A 15,914-nucleotide genomic window follows, 5' to 3' on the forward strand; every position below is an offset into this window, starting at 1 on the left:
ATATCACTTCTTTCATTTATAACTTAAAGAAAACAAAGAGTTTATTTAATTAATTATTGCTAATTCAATTCTTCTAAATTAATTTCCATTCATAATTATTAAGTTTTCAAATAAAATATTAAATGTCGTAGTGCATGACAATGGACAAATGGATAATGGATCAAAAGTAATTAAATGAAATATTAATTAAGTTTTTTAAGTGTTTGATAAATTTGATGATTATATTTATAGTCAATGAAATGCTTAATAAATATATATTTTTTAACCGAGTCATTATTTTAATGACATTATTATTAGGTAGCCCACAATCTTACATGATTCTGTCAAACTTGCAGCCACATTTTATTTTATAATTTTTAAATTATACAATTTTAAAGTTTTTCAATTTTTTAAAATTTTTAATTTTATAAGATTATAAACCTATAAATTAAAAATAATAAAATATCAAAGTGCGACAAATTAACATAATAATTAAAACTTCATTGGTTGGGCATTTTCTTAAAACAAAACGGTGGATCAATCGACAACCAGACAAAAGTAGTTAAATGAAAACAATGAATTAAATTTTTTTATTTGTTTGATCGAGTGAGGTGCTATGGAAAAATCTAAAAATGCCCCTTATAATTACAGTCCTTTTATTTTATTTTAAGAAAACTTTTAAATCTTTTCATTTTGATTTTGTTGACACTTTTAGTTAGCTCTGCATTATTTATATATTTTTAAGATATTAATTGAGCATGTATAAGGATAGCTTTATACCATTATGTCGCAATGAGTCATTACTAAATGAATAGTTTCGAGTAATAACTTACATGTATGAAAAAATTTGCTGTAAAATGATATTGCAACATAAGGTTGTTGAAATTGTCAAACTAAAAATGAGTCATTTATATTGTTTTAATTTATGTTTATTTTTTTAGTTATATATAGAAACATGTAGAACATATTAAATTCTATAAAAGTGGTAAATAAGAAAAAGAGATGTGGTAGCTCGGATAATAGGACCTTTGTGATTATAGGAAAGTCATGAGTTTAACTCCTATTTAGGAAATTTATGCATTTTTTTAAAACATTTTGGAACCTTAATTTGACCGAGTTGTGATCATATAAGGAGAAGAAAAATGTTACCAATCAAGATAATGAGAACTAACTAGTTTATTTTTTCTTCTTACACATTTTTTTAGTAATTTTATTTGTATTAAATTATATATTTATATTTTGGTTGGATAAAACTTATCACTGGATGATATTCTTTTATGCATGTGTTGAAACGAGACAAAGCTAAAATAATTTTAACAAATGCGGTTGTTGTTTCTTTTTTATCTATCTTTTTAGATAAATAATATAAATACATTTATTCATTTCAAATAATAATATGGATTTTGTATAATTATTTTTAGTTAATTAGTAACTTGTAGTTTTATTAAAAATATTATGAAATTAGTTAATGTATAAAGGTAATTACAAATGATAAAATTTGTTAAAAGTTTATATATATTTAGTTTATTATACATAAATCTATAATATTTTATTATATGGTTAGATAATATGTAAATTTTTTATTATATAGTTTATATATAATGTAGCATAATAATGTTTTAATATATATTACAAATAAAATTTATTTGTGCTGATAAATTTGTATTTTATTTTCAAACATTGTATTTTAAAGGTTAACAAGTTTTAAATTATGATTTTGTTTATTTATCATACATGTATTAAAAGATTTAAGGTTAGTGTAACATATATTTTGGATATAAATAATCACGTCTTTTATTATTGTATTTAAATTAAAAAATGTAGTTTGATAATTAATATTTTTTTATGACATATAAGTATTTGGGTTTGTTGAGTTATTTGTGTTGGAAAAAATAAATTACAAATTTAAATTTTTATTAAAGTTGTTGTAGATAAGATTATATTTATATAAATTTTTGAATTTTAAGGAATGTAAATTGAATCAACAGTTCCTCTTTTTCAAATAATAGTAACACTAATTTAAGAAAATAACTAATTGAATTTTTTTATTCAAAAAAAACTTAATTAAATTAAAAAAATATATTAAAATCAAATTAAATAAGAAATTAAAATATAAAGATCAAATTATTCATTAAGCAAGACTATTCATATTACATACAAGTATATTTCTTGGTTGAGTTTACAAAGATTAACAATCAGTCAACCAATATAGCTATTAAGATAATGGTGGTAAGTTATCAACCCATCCATCACTATTGATAAAAGATGTAAAAGAAAATTTATTCAATTCCGAAGAACTTAGTTTCTTCATCCATGGAACACGATTCGAAGTGTTAGCTCCTGGTCCTTTACAATTAACTTCAGCATAAGTGGTCGTGCTCCTACAAAATACAAAACCACTGGTTTCATCGGCTGAATTTCTTCCCTGAGCTGTCACAAAACCTGGAAAATTTGGAGCTCTCCCCACAGCATTGATCAAACAGTTCTACAAATAAAAAATATTTCAGAATCATATTTTCAAAATATATTTAAAAAAAATTAGTTAATGTAAGTTACCTGATAATAGGATTGTCCGTTACCATATATATAAAGTCAACTTGACCCTGAATGTAACAATCTCTAAAGACATGACGTCCCCAAAATATCAAATAAAGTGTCTTGATAACCTACAAAACTACAGTTATGGAAGAAATATTTATCTCCAAATAGTAACTAATGATTGTTTTTGGGGTACCTCTCCTTCGAAAATAATGCATGGCTTGTTTATGGGAACAAGAACACTTTCTCTGCACATTTACAATCAAGAAAATAATTCAACATGCATCACTATAAACGTAACATTTCAGCTATTTGGAAATCCAAAATTCAATTAATTATTTCTCATCATAAGTTTTGGTTTTAGTATTTCACTAAAGTAATTCTTAAAGATTTATTGGAGAAACATAATATAAAGCTATCTAAATCCAATTACATAATAGATGACACATTTCTTAACTCATAAATCCAATCCAAAATCTTAAAAAGTTGAATTTATCACTCTTCATTCTTATATAATACTTTACCTTATCATTTTTATTTAATGTAAGACTTATATTCATATTTAAATTTTTAATTATTATAATATTAGAATGAGTAAAAAAAATGATGTTTGGATAGAAAAACATTCCTTGTCAGAATCATATTGTTAATATCGTAGACAACTAGGATTTCTGTGTTTAAAATCAGTAGACAACATAGGAATAGGAATGGTGGAGAATGTCTCTGATGTAGTCAGAACTTTTGAATATAGTTGTTTGGTAGTTCTATATAAGTTGGATGAAAAGAGTTTGAGTATTCATATCCTTCTCAAAATTAGAAATGTAGCTATAAAAAAATTATGCTTTATCAAAGAATGCATTAAACATTCATTGGATTTTCATAACAGAAGTGTTGTTTTTGTTTATTAATAGTTTGATGTTATAAGAATATGATTTGAACGTACATGTACAAGCCTGCTTTTATGTGAATCTTTACCCATTTATCATTGTTACTTTTGACAGAATCAATGACAGCTTGAATTGTACTGAATGCTGCGTGCCCATCTTTACCGACAATGATTGTTTGTGTAACAATATTTCCACCGCAGTCTTTGGCTTTACCAACACAAAAGAAACAACTAATAAACAATAGTTTTAATGTTTCAATAGGTCTATGTTTTTGTTCATAATCTCAGATAGGACTCTTTTCTTTTTGGCGTTTCAATTAGATCCTTATTTTTGTAAAATTGATTTAAATAAGACTTTTCCGTTAAATTGAAGAGACGGTGTTAAATATTGTATGCTGAGAGTGTTGTTTTAACACTTAAACCTAAACAATATGGGAAGAAGACTCATAGTTCTACAGAACAATTCCATAGTACAGTATCTCTTGAATACTTCTTTCTTAAACATAAACATATCACTTCTTTCATTTATAACTTCAAGGAACCAAAAAGAGTTTATTTAATTAACTATTACTTAAAATAATTCAAGTCTTCTAAATTAATTTTCATTAATAGTTATTGACTTTTCAAATAAAATATTAAATATCATAGTGCATTTCCTTGAAAAAAGACAGTGGACAAATGGACAATGGGTCCAGAGTAATTAAATGAATTATTAATTAAGTTTTTTTAAGTGTTTGATAAATTTGATAATTATATCTTTTTATATTTAATAAAATGCTTAATAAATATATATATTTTAACTGAGTCATTATTTTAATCAAATGACATAGTTATTAGTAGCCCACGTGAATCTTACATGATTCTGTCAATCTTGCAGCCACATTTTATTTTACAATTTTTATATTATACAATTTTAATGTTTTTCAATTTTTTAATTATTTAATTTTATAAAATTATAAATTATAAAATTAAAAATAATAAAATAATAAAGTGGTGACAAAATAAATAACAATTAAAACATAATTAGTTTTTGGTATTTTCTTTTAAAGACTGTGATACTAAAATATTAGTTTATTGGTAATGGGCTTCAGCCTATCATACCTTAGATCATATTAGAAGTACCTAAACTCATATTTCCTGTTACTTTCACTACATGTATCAAACTTTTCTACTTGAAAATGAATTATCATTAGAATTTTAAGATTGAAAATGAATTATCATTAGAATTTTAAGATCTGAACATTGAGGTCCTTGTATTCATACCAATAAAGACTCATCATATTCCATTCAAACAAATCATACAACAAACTAGTATATCTTTTAAAATCATACACATAAGTAAAAGGATTCAAAAACACTTAGGAACACAGACTCACTCGCCCAACTAACAAACTTGCTCGCCCAGCTAGAGGCAAAACAACAACCCTCTCAAGTTGATCAACCCATGCAAGTCTCTGCCTAGCCTCTGGAGCTCACTGTCAGAACTCCCCTACACTCATCTAGGTAGCAAATTCTGCTTGCCCATTCCGACTGCATAATTCTATAGCACCAAAACTATAAAATTAGCACTTTTAAACCACCCATGACCTCGTCTAACCTTCTAGCACTCTTAGATTGAATTATAAACTATTTTAGACCCAAACAAAAGCGTATAACCTATCTTAAACTAATAATCCAATGTTTACAACAATGCATCCACTCAAAAGCTAAATTCTCAACTTAGAGATCAAAATTGAAATCTATATGTTCTAGCTCATTTTTAAGTAGGTTAGGGACTCTAACAAGTTATAAATGACTTATCAATAATCTCTAAACTGACCAATTTGGCCTAGATCCTATAACACAAAATCTCATTACTCCAAACCCTAAAAAAGCACTTAAAACCAACCCAAAACATTAACAATGTCTAAACTAGATTTCAACTAATTAACCACTCTAACAAGTCTCAATTAACCTTTAAACATACTTTAGAACAAAATATATTCTTTTTAACTTTTAATTGAAAAACTCACTCACCCAAAACCTCATATTTGACCAAAAACACCACCTAGTTCCATTCTCCTCCACCTTTAACCAATTTCAACACCACCAAACATCTCAACAACACAATTCATCATACAATTAGAATTTCACACAAAATCATTCAACATTAAAAATCATGATGTGATCAAATTCACTTACTCAACAACAACAATTGACATTACTAGCATTTCAATCATAAACACCCAATATCTACAACTACACATCATAAGCACTATCACTCATACTTTATAAAATTTACATAGAATTAGAACTAGTTTCCCTTACTTTATACCGAAACTATCAAGCTCTAGAATTCACGTTTGCTTCCCGCACAAGAACCTCTAAAAACAACAACAAATAATCAAATTGTGATAGGAAAGAGTCATTAAGACCACAGAATAAACAAAGAACCAAGAAAGAAACACAATTGATACATGTGAAAGGGGTTTTCTAAGCATGTTAATAAATGGACGATTAAATGAAAAATAGTTAGAAACTTACTTGCTCTAAATATTCGACGTTGTACGTGATTCTTGTACCAGTGTAAAGAACAAATTATTCATTAGTCAAGATTATTCATATTACATGCAAGTATATTTCTTGGTTGAGTTTACAAAGATTAACAATGAGTCAACCAATATAGTTATTAAGATAATATTGGTAAGTTGTTAACCCATCCATCACTGTTGATAAAAGATGCAAAAGAAAATTTATTCTTCAAATCCGAAGAACTTAGTTTCTTCATCCATTCAACACGGTTCGAAGTGTCAGCTCCTGGTCCCTTACAGTCAACTTCAGCATAAGTGGTCGTGCTCCTATAATTGTTTAACAAAAACATTAATCAAACATATAAAAAAAATCACTTAAAATATAAACCAAAGCACTCTTTTTTAGTATGAAAAATGAATTTTGAAGCTCTTTTATAAGAGATGTATCTATTTAAACTTACTCATTTCCAGCGGCTGACCAAGCAACCCATCCTTGAGGAGTTACAATGTCAGAAAAATATGTATTTTTAAATATGACTCTTGCATAGGGTTTCCATGCTCTTCCTAAATTCACTTTACCATTCCCTATAATGGAACCTCCTTCGAATACAAAACCACTAGGATCATCTGCTGACTCTCTTCCATTAGCTGTCACATAGCCTGCTAAGTTTCGAAATTTTCCCACAGCATAGATCAAACAGTTCTACAAACAAAAAGACACATAAAAAATGTTTCAGTATCATATTTTCAAAATAGATTTAAAAAAAAAATGTTAATGTAAGTTACCTGATAATAGGATTGTCCGTTGCCATATATAAAGTCAATTTCACCCTGAATGTAACAATCTTTAAAGACATGACGTCCCGAATGATCATATAGAGTGTCTTGATAACCTATAAAACTACAATTATGGAAGAAATATTTATCTCCAAATAGTCTTGCTGCATTTGCTGGTTCGGTTTTGCTTACCTCATCGTAAGATTTATATTTTGTTGTGGCCACATTATATGAGTTCTGTAAATGCAATCCGATAGATTAGTAATAAAGAATATTGAAGAATCATGAAAATGGTTGCTCTATCATTTTATTTATATGTTCACCTTGAAAGTAATGCCACTTGCAAGCAAGTTGGGTGCAAAAGGAAGTAAGGTAGCTTTATTGTTTAAGGACTGGTGGTCGGAGTGACTAACGATTGTTTTTGGGGTACCCTCTCCTTCTAAAATAATGCATGGCTTGTTTATAGGTATAACAACACTTTCTCTGCACAGTTACAATCAAGAAAATAATTCAACATGCATCAATATAAACGTAACATTTCAGCTATTTGGACGTCCAAAAATGAATCAATTATTTCACACCGTATAAATCTTGGTGTTCGTTTTCAACTAAATTAATTCATTGTCAGAATCATATTGTTAAAATTGTAGAGAGCTAGGATTTCTGTGTTTAAAATAGTATGACAACATAAGAATAGGAATATGGAGAATGTTTCTGTTGTAGTCAAAACTTTTGAATATAGTTGTTTCGTAGTTCTATAAGTTGGATGAAAAGAGTTTGAGTATTCATATCCTTATCAAAATTGGAAATGTAGCTATAAAAAATATTAAGCTTTGTCAAAGAATGCATTAAACATTCATTGGATTTTCATAACAGAAGTCATGTTTGTTGATTAAACGTTTGATGTTATAAGAATATGATTTGAACTTACATGTACAAGCCTGCTTTTATGTGAATCTTTACCCATTGATCATTGTTAATTCTTACAGAATCAATGGCAGCTTGAATTGTACTGAATGCTGCGTGCCCATCTTTACCGACAATGATGGTTTTTGTAACAATATTTCCACCACAGTCTTTGGCTTTACCAACACAAAAGAACCAACTAATAAACAATATGGGAAGAAGACTCATCGTTCTACAAAACAATAATTCCATAGTATTGTATCTGTTGAATACTTTTTTCTTTTTGTAAACATAAACATGTCACTTCTTTCATTTTTAACTTTAAGAAAATAAAAAGAGTTTATTTAATTAATTATTACTTAAAATAATTCAAGTCTTCTAAATTAATTTCCATTCATAATTTTTAACTTTTCCAAGAAAATACTAAATGTCATAGTGCATTTCCTTGAAAAAAGACAGTGGCGACAATGGGTCCAGAGTAATTAAATGAAATATTAATTAAGTTTTTTAAGTGTTTGATAAATTTGATAATTATATCTTTTTATAGTCAATAAAATGCTTGCTAAATATATATATATATTTTTAACTGAGTCATTACTTTTAATCAAATGACATAATTCTTAGGTCACGTGAATCTTATATGATTCTGTCAAACTTGTAGCCACACTTTTTTTAAAAAAAATTTTTAATTATATAATTTCAAAGTTTTTCATTTTTTAATTATTTAATTTTATAAATTTATAAACCTATAAAATTTAAAATAATAAAATAACAAAGTGGCGACAAATTAACATAATAAATTTAAACATCATTGGTTTGGATCAATCCGGACTAAAGTAGTTAAATGAAAACAATGAATTAAATATTTTTATTTGTTTGATCGAGTGAGGTGCTATGGAAAATTCTAAAAAAAAACCCTTATTAGACTATTTACAGTCCTTTTAATTTTATTTTAAGAAAACTTTTAAATCTTTTCATGTTGATTTTGTTTTTTATTTAGCTCTGCATTATTTATATATTTTTAGGATATTAATGGAGCATGTATAAGGATAGCTTTAGTATTTATAGTCTTTCATACGCTACCATCATTATGTTGCAATGAATCATTACTAAATGAATAGTTTCGAGTAATAACTCACAACTATTGAAATATTTGCTGTAAAACGATATTGCAATATTTTCTGTCAAATGATATTTCAACAGTGGTAGAGGAGATGTGTAAATTTCAATTTATAATAAATCTATTTATAATTTTAATCTCTTATTGTTAACATATTTTAATATCATCTTTTAAAATACTTTTAAATTTCATTGAGATTTTTTGTTTTATTTTAAAGAATGCTTATCTAGTATATACTTTTAAAGAATATATTCGATATTGCTGAAGAAAAGTTTGTGATGTGTAGTATGAAAAATCATTATTATTTACTCACTACAAAAATTTACAATTTTAATAGGGGTTAATTTTAGTGTTACCGGGGCTTTTAACCCCCGGAAAATGTAATTCCCGCGGTGGTAAAAACTCCCGGGAAAAGCTGCGTCGGTAAAGAATTACCGGCGGTTTTGTCAAAACCGTCGGAATTTGCGGGGGTTTTGCGAAAACCGCCGGGAAAGGTAGGGGTTCTTTCAAAACCGCCGGGAATGACAGGGGTTTTGCAAAACTGAGTTTATAAACCTCTGATACTAACCGGGGTTCCAAAACCGCCGGAAATGTATATATATTAATTTCTTTTAGTATTTTGATAAAATCTTCTTGGAGCCTGATCTTCTATGATACTTTTATTGGGATTAGGTGTCGTAAGAATGAAACAATAGTGTCAGGATTGGTGCAACTGACCCAAATCGAATCTTTGATATCAATTACCATTAAATTGGATTAGATTTGTCTACATTTGTCCTTATCAAACAATAACACTTACTCATTTTTAATTCATTCATTAATGCATGATAATCAGAGGCAAATGTAATAAACCACTTTTGTTTAGTTGATAAAAAAATATATGAAATAAAAAGAATTAGCTGACTTTTCAAAATTACTAATATATGAAAAAAATAATAAACCACTTTAGTTGTCATGAAAAAAAAATGAACCCATGAATATCAATAATAAAATCAAAAAAATGAAGACCCAGAACCATTTTTCTATTAGGGACAAACCAACCTATAAAACAATCACCAAGAATAAAGATAACTAAAATTCTAATAAATAAAAATCAACTCATAATACTAGAACTGATTGACCAAGCTAAGCATCAAAATCAACCAGCCAAGTAAGCAACTTTGAGATCAATTCTCTCTTTTTTCAACAGTAATTTCTACTTTTTTCTCACCTAAGTTCCCTAATTTCATTTCCATCATGTGTCTTTAAATGGTTAAATGGTACTCTAAACACCTGGTTCGTTAGGATCAGCAGGCTGTAATTCTTTAGTGGCATCATCATCTTCCTCATTCATCCTGCTATTGGACAAAGACTGACCTTCTTCATTGGACTCAGAATCACCATTAAAACACTCGAGAGATGACGAATTTGATGCATTCTCAAGCCAAACAGTTCCTTCTCAAGCAACCATAAACCATGTATAAGACAACATTCCCAATAATCTCTATTAAAACTTAAAAAAGATAAGTTGATATAAAGTCATTAACTAAATAAGAAACCAGATGACCAATAAGAAAACTATTGATAAAAAATATGCAAAAGAATGCCTTAATGAAATATGCAAAAGAATGCCTTAATGAATTGGAAGCCTTAAAGAATGCCTTAATGAAATTATTGATCTAAATTGTTAACCTACATTGTACAATTTTCCTTAATGAAATATGCGAACATCTAAAATCAGAGGTTGAGATTCCCTTTGAAGCAATCAAGAAAATATATCACTACTCAATAACTAGATATTAAAGTAAATATATTTTAAAAAATAGCAATTGATATAACCCAAATCCTGCACTAAATATATATATACATACATGGTTTGGTTCTTCACGTGCTCATCTAAAATTTAGAGGGATATGAATCTTATATGCCATAAGATATGAAACATGCCAGACCAATTAAAAGCATGGAAGGTGTGGCCAATTGACACAGGTGCACGACTTAGGTGAAAAACATGCTAGACCAATTAAAATCAATAACTTTAATTGGATTAAAATAAATGAACAAAAGAATGCCTAAAGTATGGCAACATACAAAAGTAAACAAGGTCCAAGAAGGAATAACATTCTGCACTCTTAAAGCTATTTCATATCAGACACATGAATTAAAATAAATTTAAAGAATTATTTGTTAGAAATCACTCACCTGTTCTGGAAATGCACTCAAACCAAAATCTGAAATTTTAATATTTCCTTGTGAATCAAGTAAAAGATTTTCAGGCTGCAGCCAAAAAACAATACTAATTAGCATAAATCATGATAAATATGAAGACAGAATTCTAGAACTCATTCAACACAAACCTTTAAATCTCTATGATAAACACCTTTACTATGGTAATAATTTACACATCAATAAGTTGTTGGAAGTATCTTCTACAGTCAGCTTCGTTGAGACATGAAGAAAGCTTACCTACAACATTACTTTATTTATTAGCAACATCAATACTAAGAAAATTATTGATAAAAGTCACACTAAAAGCTTATAGCATAAATCCACCTTGAGCTACTCACAATTTTATCAAACAATTCATTGCCTGCAATAAACTCCAATATGATATACATCTTAGTACGAATAGCTAGAACCTGAAAAAAAAGTCATATATCAAAGAATAATGAGTTGTGAGTATTGAGTGACGATAGCCAACAAGAGAGAAATATTAAAACACTTATCATAGAAAAAAAATGTACACATTATGCACCTTCTTCTGTAACATTCCAGGGGCAAAAGTGTACCAAAAAACCAAGACAGATTCTGAAATGATTTTCCAATATTATTCCTCTCTCGATCTATTAATGAACGAAGATTTCTACAATTAAAGATTATGTGTAAAAAATCACCTACATTGAACATAATTAGCAATTGATAATAACAGTTTTGACTTACCACTTCCTGCTATGTCACTGTTGTTCCTTGTGGTCTTTATTTTCCTATAAAAATCACAGATAACCACTCAGATCTTTGGTTACTTCTATTCAATTAGAATAGCCACAACAACACTCATTCATTTTAATAAATCCTAATATGTGAAATTACATGAAAAGGGAAGGGAAGGAACAATGTCTGCATTGCACTATGACCTGCTGAACGAAGTAGCTGCCAAATTTCAGGGTTAAATACATTTCCCATACCAAATATTTTCTTGCAGTAATCTATATCATGGAAATCTTAGCTAGCTTCACCTAAAACCAATTGTTTACCTGAGAAAGTAGTGGATCATGAATATATCGTTTCCACTTCATCGTATATTGGTATCTGTTGATGAACCTTGCTAGAATGCTCTGATAGAAACATTTTTTTCCGAAATCACCACCAATCAGACCCATTTGATTCATCAACCACATGTTCCTCCCACTCACAGGCACCGATCCCCAACCAATCAGCTTCCCAACACCCTTGGAACTCAAAACCCCTTTCGCAACCTTAATCCTCGCATCCCTAAAGGGAACCAATTCTCCCTGGAGAAGCCAACACATTTCTCCTTAGCCACGACGAAACAATCCGCCATCTTCCACACTTCGTACTCCTCCTGTTCCTTTAGATTGTGAAGTGTGAGGCCCACTAGTTTGACCTAGTGGTTGAATTGAAGTATTTTACACAAACTTACAGGTTCAAACCTTATACTGCATACCAAAAGAACATATTGAAGAGATAACATGAACATACCAGGGAGTATTTGAATTTGAGGGGTTGGAGACGGAAGTGATAAAAATCGCCTTCAGCAGAGTCCTCGACGCCTCGTCGCCTCAACCTTGCCGTCTCGACCTTGTCGTCTCGACCTCGCCGCCTCGACCTCGACGCTTAGCCCAAGCAGGGGAAGACACTCCACGAACACGAAGCAGGGGAAGATTGTGGTGTGGGGAAAGGGTTTGGGGGAAAATTTGATGAATGTAGTGGGAAGAGATGCTCCACGAACACAAAGCAGGGAAGATTGTGGTGCGGGGATGGGGTTTGGGGAAAATTTTAATGAAGGCAGCGGGGAGGGAGGGAGAGAATTAGGGCACATTTAGGGAATTAGAAAGAAATAAAGTATGGAAGGGGTAATATTTAGGGATTACCTGCGGTTTCACTAAATAACCGCCAGAAATATTCGGGATTTTTAAAACCTCCATAAAATAACCTCTCCTAAAATTAAATAGTTTTGTAGTGACTTCTTGAAGATCATTGGGATCGCTGGCAGCATTCCAAGCATCCCATCCTTAGTGTCAATGGAAGATTACCGTCAACTGTTTCAGCTATATTATGATTACAATTTTTGATTGTCAATTGAGTTCAAATCATATACAGACAAAACTCTTTTTCAATCTCATCAATACGATTTTTGGTTTATCTTCTTATCTTGTGATTTTCTACAATGGCTCTTATACCACATCAAAATGTAATTTCATTATTCATACAATTAATATATCCATAGTTATCATTAACACACAAAAAAAAACTTTTAATTTATGTTATTTTAGATTTTTGACATAGGTAAAAAATTTACATCCCTGAAATATGTCAAATTGATGGATGTTGTTTCTAAACTAATATCAATTAATTGTTTATTACATTTATAACATATAATAATTGATATCATAAGACATGTCAATGGAACTAGTAACCGATATCATAAGACTATTTTATTTACATAACTTATCATTTTTATCTTGGTTATTTTGTTATGAGACATTATAAGTGTAACATTGTACATAAATTTATACCAGTAAATATATAAAAACAAAAACAAATCAGAATTCTATATATAAAAACTAAATTATTAATTAAACAAGATGGTTGATATTACATACAACTATATTTCTTCGTTACAAAACTAACAATCAGTCAACCAATATAGTCATACAAGAACCTCAACCTAATTTAGAAAAAAACAAAATAAATTAAGATATTGTTGGTAAGTTGTCAACCCATCCATCACTATTGATAAAAGACGCAAAAGAAAACTGATTCAAGTCCGAAGAACTTAGTTTCTTCATCCACGCAACACGATTCGAAGTATTTGCTCCTGGTCCCTTACAATCAACTTCAGCATAAGTTGTCCTGTTCCTACAATAGTTTAACACATAAAAAAATCACTTAAAATATAACCAAAAGTACTTTTTTTAATATAAACAAGAAATAATATAATTTTGAAGGTCTTTTCTAAGAGATGTATCTATTCAAACTTACTCATTGCCAGCGGCTGACCAAGCAACCCATCCTTGAGGAGTTACAATGTCAGAAAAATATGTATTTTTAAATATGACTCTTGCATAGGGTTTCCATGCTCTTCCTAAATTCACTTTAACTTTACCAACAATGGAACCTCCTTCGAATACAAAACCACTAGGATCATCTGCTGACTCTCTTCCATTAGCTGTCACGAATCCTGCCAAATTTGGAACTCTCCCAACAACATTGATCAAACAGTTCTACAACATTAAAAAATGTTTCAGTATTTTATTTTGAACATAGATTTTAAAAAAACAAGTTTATGTAACTTACCGTATAATAAGATCGTCCGTAACCATATATAAAATCCGCATCACCCTGAATGTAACAATCTTTAAAAACATGACGTCCCGTATGATCAAACAGAGTGTCTTGATAACCTATAAAACTACAATTATGGAAGAAATATTTATCTCCCAACAGTCTTGCCGCATTTGCTGGTTCGATTTTGTTTGCCAAATTGTAAGGGCCCACATTATATGAGTTCTGTGAATTCAAAAGAATATATCAGTGATAAAGAATATTGAAGAATTACGAAAATGGTTGTTTTATCATTTATTTATATGTTTACCAAAAAAGTAAGTCCACTTGCAAGCACGTTTGGTGGGAAAGAAACTAATGTAGCGTTGTTGTTTATTGACTGGTGGTCGGAGTGCCTAATGATTGTTCCGCCACCTTCTCCTTCTAAAATGATGCATGGCTTGTCAACGGGAATAATAACACTTTCTCTGCACAGTTACAATCAATAAAAGACATCACGTGTTAATGGATGAAACATTTATTGGATTTTCATAACAGAAGTGTTGTTTTTTGATTATACGTTTGATGTTATAAGAAAATGATTTGAACTTACGTGTACAAGCCTGCTTTTATGTGAATCTTTACCCATTGATCATTTTTACTTCTTACAGAATCAATGGCCGCCTGAATTGTCCTGAATGCGTCGTGCCCATACTTACCGACAATTATGGTTTGTTTAACATTATTTCCACCACAGTCTTTGGCTCTACCAAGACTAAAGAAACAACTAATGAACAAGATGGGAAGAAGTCTCATCGTTCTATAAAACAATTTCATAGTACACTGTCTGTTGAATACTCTTTTTTTACCATAAACATATCACTTCTTCCTTTTATAACTCCAAGAAAAGGAAAAACGTTCATTTAATTAATTATTACTTTAACTAATTCACGTCTTCTGAGTAAACTTTCATTTATAATTAATAACTTTCCCAATAAAATATTAAATATCATAAAAGAAGACAGTACATCAATGGACCACGGGACAAAAGTAATTAAATAAATGGAAAATTAATTAAATTTAAATTAAATCTCTAATTAATTTTATGGTTTATCCGTATTTAATAAATATTTATTTTTCAATTAAGTAATTGTTGTTTAATTTTTACGTTAAGTGGCTAAGGTAGATGTTACTTATCCTCTCATCTTGTTTACTTGTTTTCCATGTTATTTTAAAATCTTAAGTTTTATTAAGAATGATAATACAAGGGTACGACTGAGATGTTTGGGTGTCCAAAAAAGTTGTCCATGAATGGCTTACACGTCACTGGTGTTCTTTCCCAAACATGTACTTCCCAATCTTGCAAATTTCCCTTCCAAACCACGATCAAAACTTTACAACTAAATACCTTTAATTTATTTTTCAAAAAAATAACCCTAATAAAAGAAATAGAATTTCAAAAATAATAAATCCAATTCACAACACTACAAAGGACTCCACATAAGCCAATACATAACATTTCACTCTGTAATTGCACATCTAAACATCTACCCGTTAACGATTTAAACGACGTTTGCAAAAAAATTAAATTGAACACAAATTACATTCTTTAGGACTACCTTAAACAGCAAAAAAAAAATTGAGACCATTTCAAACATTTCCAACCACCAACAAAAATTGGAACAAAAATAGGTATTATACCTACTAAAATTTT

At 29.2% G+C, this 15,914-nt stretch overlaps 2 protein-coding genes and 1 pseudogene across 2 annotated transcripts; all 3 read right to left on the bottom strand.

The window, feature by feature from the left end:
• Positions 1-2,194: 2,194 nt before the first annotated feature.
• LOC148204698 (putative pectinesterase 29) lies at positions 2,195-3,851 on the bottom strand (annotated as a pseudogene).
• Positions 3,852-6,071: 2,220 nt separating this feature from the next.
• On the bottom strand, positions 6,072-7,848 carry LOC148204699 (putative pectinesterase 10). Its single transcript, XM_088103347.1, has 5 exons — positions 7,622-7,848; positions 7,014-7,173; positions 6,700-6,927; positions 6,375-6,616; positions 6,072-6,240 (listed from the first exon to the last, which is right to left on the bottom strand). Exons 1-5 carry the CDS (start codon positions 7,846-7,848, stop codon positions 6,072-6,074), a joined length of 1,026 nt encoding a protein of 341 aa, XP_087959473.1.
• Positions 7,849-13,551: 5,703 nt separating this feature from the next.
• Positions 13,552-15,037, bottom strand: LOC148204700 (putative pectinesterase 66). The gene is made up of 5 exons (XM_088109576.1): positions 14,814-15,037; positions 14,532-14,688; positions 14,234-14,446; positions 13,919-14,160; positions 13,552-13,795 (listed from the first exon to the last, which is right to left on the bottom strand). The coding sequence occupies exons 1-5, from the start codon at positions 15,035-15,037 to the stop codon at positions 13,630-13,632; spliced, it is 1,002 nt and encodes a 333-aa protein (XP_087965702.1). The 3' UTR covers positions 13,552-13,629.
• Between the last annotated feature and the right edge of the window lie 877 nt (positions 15,038-15,914).

The sequence above is a fragment of the Vigna umbellata genome, chromosome 1, assembly GCF_029865625.1.
Source record: "Vigna umbellata cultivar VRB3 chromosome 1, Vumbellata_1.0, whole genome shotgun sequence".
Taxonomy (NCBI): Eukaryota; Viridiplantae; Streptophyta; class Magnoliopsida; order Fabales; family Fabaceae; genus Vigna; species Vigna umbellata.

Excerpts from the sequence above, each read along its gene's own strand:
- LOC148204700 (XM_088109576.1), bottom strand. The coding sequence starts at position 15,037 with ATGAAATTGTTTTATAGAACGATGAGACTTCTTCCCATCTTGTTCATT. Across the intron at positions 14,689-14,813 it reads ATAAAAGCAGGCTTGTACAC|AGAAAGTGTTATTATTCCCG; the intron begins GTAAGTTCAAAT and ends GTAACTGTGCAG. Across the intron at positions 14,161-14,233 it reads ACGGACGATCTTATTATACG|AACTGTTTGATCAATGTTGT; the intron begins GTAAGTTACATA and ends TTAATGTTGTAG.
- LOC148204699 (XM_088103347.1), bottom strand. The coding sequence starts at position 7,848 with ATGGAATTATTGTTTTGTAGAACGATGAGTCTTCTTCCCATATTGTTT. Across the intron at positions 6,928-7,013 it reads CAAGTGGCATTACTTTCAAG|AACTCATATAATGTGGCCAC; the intron begins GTGAACATATAA and ends TTGCATTTACAG. Across the intron at positions 6,617-6,699 it reads ACGGACAATCCTATTATCAG|AACTGTTTGATCTATGCTGT; the intron begins GTAACTTACATT and ends TTTTGTTTGTAG.